We start from the raw sequence: 7071 nt of genomic DNA on the forward strand, positions 1-7071 counted from the left end.
TTTTTCCCTCTGAGGTCAATGGTTTCATTGGACAAACTCAAACAGGAGGGTCCCCTGAAATCCTATTAGTTGTCTGTTCATTTGTGTAGACATTGATAGATGGGGCCAAAGTCAACCTTCTCTTATTAGGATTCAGATGTAGTCCCAGCATGTTTTCTCTTCTCCCTCTCAACCTTTGATACGCAGGATGTGGGACTTTGCAATGGCACCATTTGAATTGAAAGTGAAAGCTGAGAATCAAAGAGCCAGATTGGTACTGTGGGCAGAACCTCTAATCAATATCCGACATGAGGAAGAGTTCAGACAACACAGCCCCAGACAATGGACAATGATACTTTTTTTGGCCAAGGGCAAGGCATGGGTTGAATTGTAAAAAAAAAATTAAAGACACAATCAAAATAGACCATTTTTATTACAAATACAAAACACAACAGGAAAAGCGCAGTTCGTGGCATAAATAGCTTGTTGTTGATTTAAATACAGTCAGTGCGGAATATGTTCCTATTTTGTAAAGCATAATTTCCCACTATGGTTTGCATCAATGGCTACATTTTTTGTTGTATTTGTATATGTCTCCATCACACTGCTGATTTTGTCCTTCTCAGAAACTGTCCCAATTTGAAAAGAAATTCTGATGCATTTGCCAAAGTTAAAAGTGTTGAGGCATTCACTTGCCAACATTATGCTAGTGCTTAGTTCATAGAAATAGTACCTTTAAGTGTAAGTTACTGTAAGTTACTTTACATTATTTCCTTAAAAATTATAAAAGTTGACATGCAAATGAACCATATTCAGTACGTTTTAATCATTCAGATATATTTACAATTCTTTTACAAAACAATACAAAAATTAATATCAATTAAATATTTTTCCCCATATAAAAATGAATAACTTACAGTATACTTGTTTTAGGATAGTCTTGTATAATGATTATCTACATGTACAAAAAAATAATTTCCTGATATTTTGGAAATTTTGAAAAAATTAAGGTGCACTTGAGTGCCTATTAACTCCAAAAACCAAACTACATCAGTGATCATAACAAAATATTAACAATAGAATTGTTTCAATATATCAATATACTGGTATATAATATACCAATACACCGTGTACAAATATGATTATAAAACAGATATGTGGGTCAGATTTATTCTATGTGCTCTCTGTAGCATAAATATTATATATAATACGAATGAAACCTGTGAAACGTTTGTAATGAAACACAACCTAATCAATGCAGATTAAAACTGCAAATGCACTAATGTTGAAACAAACGGCTTTTGACAACAGAGGCGTCATCTATGCTAGCATCACGCCTTCAAATAAAGACCTCTCAATCTGACTGAAGTGTATTCATTTTGTCATATATTTTCAGTTTACAGTAAGTGCACTTTTGTCAACAAATTGTTGCCAATTTGTTCCAGGACACAAATGGAAATTGCAATAGACTTGAGTATGAAGTTTGATGTAGCCTACCTACAGCAGCTACAAAGCTGACACTGCCAGTGTGTAGGTTTTACCCTCTGAGGTCAAAAGCTTTGATCTTTATATCACACCATTCCTGTGAAGGAGCACACAACATGAAGGTGTGATTCCCATAGCACCAAAGTGAGCAGGTATGAGCAGCTATGATCTTATTACGTCCTTAATTACCACATTGTCAATGGTAAGCAAACATAGTGAAATATGCAGCACCACATACAGTATATACTGTGTTTAAGGACCCATTCCACACATAAATTATATTTCATCAATTCAAATAGTCATGTAACAAATTAATTTACAGTTTATTTACAAGTCATCAAAATTGTCTGCTGCCTTCAAATGTATGTTTGTGTCTTTAAATAAGTCCATATATACAAAATAGTGTGGTCCACGACTGTTGTGCAAATCCTTAAGGGATTAAAATAATGTCTCTGTGGTACTGTAGGTTGTCAGCTTATGTCGAGAGGAAACCTGTGTTTATTTGAACCAGTGCAGGTAGTTTGTCTTGAGAGCGGGGAAGCACATGTTGTTGCTGCAAGAACCCCCGTAGCTGGGAGGGCAGGCGGAGCAGGGTACACCTACTTTGTAGGGGGCCTCTCCGATCCAGTTACCCCTGGAAGACAGAAACATGTACAGTGTCAATGGAGTTAGATGTAACCAGAGAGTCTATTTTAAATATATTTTCAACTTGAACCAGCATATCTTGTTTAAATATGTCTAAATGCTGGAATCAAAGATGATGAATTGATGATCAGGTATAGGAGAGGTTCAATGTGGCCAGGTTCTACATAAACAAATGTCTTCCTACAAAAATATGAATAATATGGATTTATATGAATATGTGTGCACAAGGAATAAATTAGAGAAACAGTTTGTCAGTTTTAAAGAGGAAAATATTGATGTTAAAAGTTCATTCTTGACAATCTCATTTGAATGTCCATTTCGTAGCTGTTTTGAACATTTTGGTATTCCCTGACAACTGTTCAAAATCTATCTGCTGATGAAGATGACGTAAAATGTATTTATAAAGCCCTTTTCACAGCGTGGATGTGGCACCAGAACATCATCAAATGGACCTTAAAATGAGATTAAAATGATGTCATAATAAGATTGCTTTGTCGAGAGCAGAATATCACTTATTTAGCGATCTGTACTTTCTGAGCAAATGAGAAATCCGACTTCAGCAAGCGTATCACTGAAAATGTAAATGGTAACCAGCTATCTGGACACCACCCAGACTCAAGATGCCAGTGCCGTCTGGTGTTATAGCAGCCTCAATGTCCTGAGCCTGTTACTCTTACATATGTCTCAAACCAGTGGGATTAAAGAACCTGGCTCACATGTCAGTCACAAGTCCCAACAGGCTTTGAGTCTTGGAATTTTTTCGAGAATTTTTCTCCTGTTTCGTGGCTCTCCGGAGCTTTGGTTATGTGGTACCGGTTCACAGGCTTGTATCGAGGTTATCTGAATCTCCCGGCAACATGGGTGGCATTTCACAACTCAGCACACAACAGAGGCGTCTGTGTCGGGATTAAGCCACCGTCATCAGGTTAACAGGTTCTTTAGAATTAACAGGCTTCCTTACGGCATGTATTTAAAGTACACTTACTTGGGTGAGTAGTTGCAAACTAAATACGTTGCCCGTTTCCACACTGAACCCCATACGTTCATATTATGACACGTGTGAACAGCACAGCCTACTTTGTTGGATGTTGCCCACACCATCTGCAAAAAAAGATGTCAATTAATGCCATTGTTACACCAATTCATAGTATGTAATACTCATTGTTGTCTGTGTACCTGTGTATAATGGGTACACATGGGTCCATAGCATCTGAGAGGGCATCGAGGGTTGCAGTCGCGGGGGTAGGGAAAGGAGTAATCCTTGACCTCATCGTACCAAGGCTTCACCAGCTGGAGAATGGATCGATAGCTGTGAACAGAAGACAGACTGTAAACTATACTGTACAACTAATGATAAGCAACTAATACAGGCTGACCTTGTCACCGGACAGAGATTCAAGCTATGATTTGCCAATTATCAATATATTTTAGGAAAAAATAGTAAGAGGTGGATGTGCAGTTTGGCTGTAGGTGTTTTGCGGAACACAGAAAACTTTAAGACACTGACTTGGGCCTGTGATTCTTGCTTCACAGCAAAAAGCTCCATTGTTTCAAATCTCAGCCCTGTGTGTGTGTAGCATTTACAGATTTCAGTTATTTCCATATTTGTGTGCGTTCCCTCAAGTTGCTCTGGTTTCCTCCCACAGTTATTGAACCAACCATTTTTAATATTTCTTGTGAATTTGACTGGATTCTTTTTTTCAAATTGTTTCCAAGTCATTTATGGTGTTTCAGGACATGCGGCTCAAGTAAAGGGAAGATCTAAAATGTTCTAACATTTTGTCATATTGTGAACTGGAGAGTTACCATGAATGGCATTTTATGAATGCCCTTGTTTATGAAATGTGCCAGAGCTTCAGAGTTTGCAGCCAAACAGCAACGATTTTAATACTTAACAAAGATTGAGTTCTTGTGATAGTTTTCACAACGGTCAGGTTTATTTGTAAGATATCCAAACATGCTCTGCAGAATCTTATTACTACTTAGATCTAGTAGTTTTTTATGAAATAACATTACTAAAGAACTCCCTAGCGAGCCACGAGGAATAATCAGAATGAGCAGTATTCCCTTGAGTCTCATGATGTTCCTCAATAAAATAAAAAAAGAGTGTACGAACATGTGAAGGTGCCCTGTGTTTCCAAATGGAAAATCAAGACCCACTAAAGGGATGCGCCTTTGTCCTCAGGGGTCATGGCTGAAAACACAACTTTTGTTTATTTGAAGGGTCACAGGAGCATTCCTCAAGCAGTCACCGGGTCACAGTGCAAAAACCTTTAGGAGAAAGAAAAAGGGGGCGGCAAGGCAACGACCATGACTGCAGCGAGACAGAGAGTCATCCCTGAGAGGAGCAGCAGATGTCGGGGAGGGGGAGGGGAGTCAAAGGTCACTCACCGTCCTGTCCTGACGGAGAGGTTTTGACCCAGGAACCTGAGGAGGTGAGGTGGCCCGTGCTCCCACAGGCAGGCATGAGCCCAGTCCTCGGCTGTCTTAGCCAGGGTTTCGTCCCACACCTAAACACACAGGCATATGGTGGGAACGTGGAAACCCATTACATAACTGAAAATATCAACACTATAGATCTTCATTTAGCAGTGAGATGTGAGATAAGATTTGCCACTTGAGTTCATAGCACTGTTACAGGTGTTGCCATGCCAAGGAGCACAAGTCATCCATCAAATCAGTTACATAAGCGGAGAATGTTCATTGCCCAGTGTCCAATGTAACTCTTTCACTGAATAGACAGGGAGTTGGATAGCATTGGTTTAAGAATACCAAACTTATCAACAGCCACACTCATGAATGGTTTCATTGGGAATGGTTTGTAAGTGGAGCAATGAGGAGAGATTTCCCCCAATGACTTCATTCTACAGGAGTTTTGTCAGTTTTGCATCTCATTACCCGTGCAACTACAGAGGATGGAGATGCTGCCAATTTAAAGCATGAAAATATGATAGCTGAGTTGCTGTGTTCGTCTGACACAGTTGCTGGAACAACCTTTCAAAGTAAAACAAGCATTATACTGCTTCACACCATGGCATTTTATTTTGCAGCTCAAAGTAATGAGCTATAGATGAAATTAAAAGTCTGACTCAGAAATGTTGGGATTTTGCCATCAAGTGACCACTCTCTCCATATTACACTGTCAGCAGGCTACTGGTACCATACATGACCCCATTACTACTTTGGTGGTCTCCTGCAGTGCAATCTGCTCAACAGCTGAATGTGCTGCTTCTCCATCACCTCTTATTATTTCACTTGACGCATGCTCGTTGGTCATTAGCAGAACATAATAATAAAACATTCTAAGGAGGAGGAGGTATACTGTACATGGTTCCAGGAATATGAAAATACATGCACATTAATTAAGTTTGAATGCAAGCTTTCACTTACCATGTATTCCATATTGGAAGCTGGGGGAAACACCTTCCCTCTTACTTTGTTATGGTAGTCAAGAATGGCAAGCATGTCGTTCTGACTAATGTAACGCTTCCTCCTGCTTTTGGAAATAGTCGTGGTGTCGGTTCCATAGCTGTGCGCTGCGCCTAGATTGGTGAAATTGGCGGCTGGCAAGGACGTGGAGACAGCAGGAATAGTTGTTGCCAATGCACTTGCTCCGCAAGATATGCACAGAAGTATTAGTTCTACGGCAAATAACTGAAGTTTCATGTTTGTTTTTTTGGAAACTGCAGACAGAATATCCCGCGTCTTGGAGTGATCTGAAAAGAAAGCACGAAGACAAACTTAAAGTGTTGCCGCGGTGCGCACAAATAAGAGGCATTTTAAATTCAGACATGCTTAGCTTCAATCCTCCAACGCAGGACATAAATACCAGTGACATTCCTCCACACAATATTTGGTCCTACCTTTTCTTGCGCAGCGGTACCTTGTGCCTGCGTTGCCAAGGCTGCGTCACCTCTAAAGACTCAGCAATGGATTGGAGAGAGGGAGGGCAAGTGAGGAGTTTTTGCGCTTTGCAAACTTAGTGAGTGCTTGAGGAGAAGTCCGTCTATTGGGGGTTTATATAGGCTATTGCAGTGGACAATGCAGGAAGTGCGCCTGCCTTGGAGGTAGACGCACAGCCCCTCCTTGTCACCTGAAACACAGCATATGTTTGGTTTTTCCGAAACCATTTCTGGCAAATCTTGCTCAATTTCATCACAGCATCTGCTTTAGGTTTGGGCAGCTGCAGGATGTGGAAGGACAACATTTAATTAACAAAGTACACCAAGGTGGATAGAGCATAATACATGACTATTTATGCCTAGGTTCCTAGCTTCTCAAAAAGCAAGTGTGAAGTATGTTGCTATGGATGTGATTTATAATTTATATTTATTTAAATACGTATGAACCCTCAATCTCACAATATTGACTGACTTGACTTGAATGAAGCTCTTAACAATCACTTTGTCACATCAGCTCCATATAAAGGTGATACAATTTGCACTTGCCACACGCTCCACTGGTCACTGGTCAGGACATCCACATGAACTCATGGGTGGGAGGAAGCCAGCAGTTTTTATGAGTCAAATCAGTGTGAGAGCTGCGTCCATGTGTCCTATTAATCTTCTTTGTCATATTCATTATACTATAAAGATTACACTTGTTCAGTGTGTAGCTCCAGCTGTGTGGTTTGCCAGGGCAAATGCAGAGCCAAGAGAGAGAAAAAAAAACTCTGCAGGTCATCATTTCATTGGCAGCTGGTGAACAAATTAAAGAAACGTGACGCAGGAACAATTTTCCTCCCCCTTTTTTCTTCTCTCGCTCTGTCCCTCCTCCTCTCTTGTTGCCGACAACTGGTGCTTTCCCAAAAAATCTTCTAGGAAGTGATGTACTTTTCAGGTGCTGGAATTAATGGAAGGGATATATATTACTCAAGAGTGGTGCACAGCAACGATTAACTCCTCTGTTTCATTCCATCCTACTCTCCACGGCTGCTGCTCTTCCTCAAATGACTGAAGGCTC

General features: G+C 40.2%; 1 protein-coding gene across 1 annotated transcript; it reads right to left on the bottom strand.

The window, feature by feature from the left end:
* Nucleotides 1-393: 393 nt before the first annotated feature.
* pi15a (peptidase inhibitor 15a) lies at nucleotides 394-6184 on the bottom strand. Its single transcript, XM_031282207.2, has 6 exons — nucleotides 5973-6184; nucleotides 5500-5825; nucleotides 4501-4619; nucleotides 3286-3418; nucleotides 3095-3210; nucleotides 394-2098 (listed from the first exon to the last, which is right to left on the bottom strand). Exons 2-6 carry the CDS (start codon nucleotides 5773-5775, stop codon nucleotides 1963-1965), a joined length of 780 nt encoding a protein of 259 aa, XP_031138067.1. The 5' UTR covers nucleotides 5776-5825; nucleotides 5973-6184; the 3' UTR covers nucleotides 394-1962.
* Nucleotides 6185-7071: the final 887 nt, after the last annotated feature.

Source organism: Sander lucioperca, chromosome 1 (assembly GCF_008315115.2).
Source record: "Sander lucioperca isolate FBNREF2018 chromosome 1, SLUC_FBN_1.2, whole genome shotgun sequence".
Lineage (NCBI taxonomy): Eukaryota > Metazoa > Chordata > Actinopteri > Perciformes > Percidae > Sander > Sander lucioperca.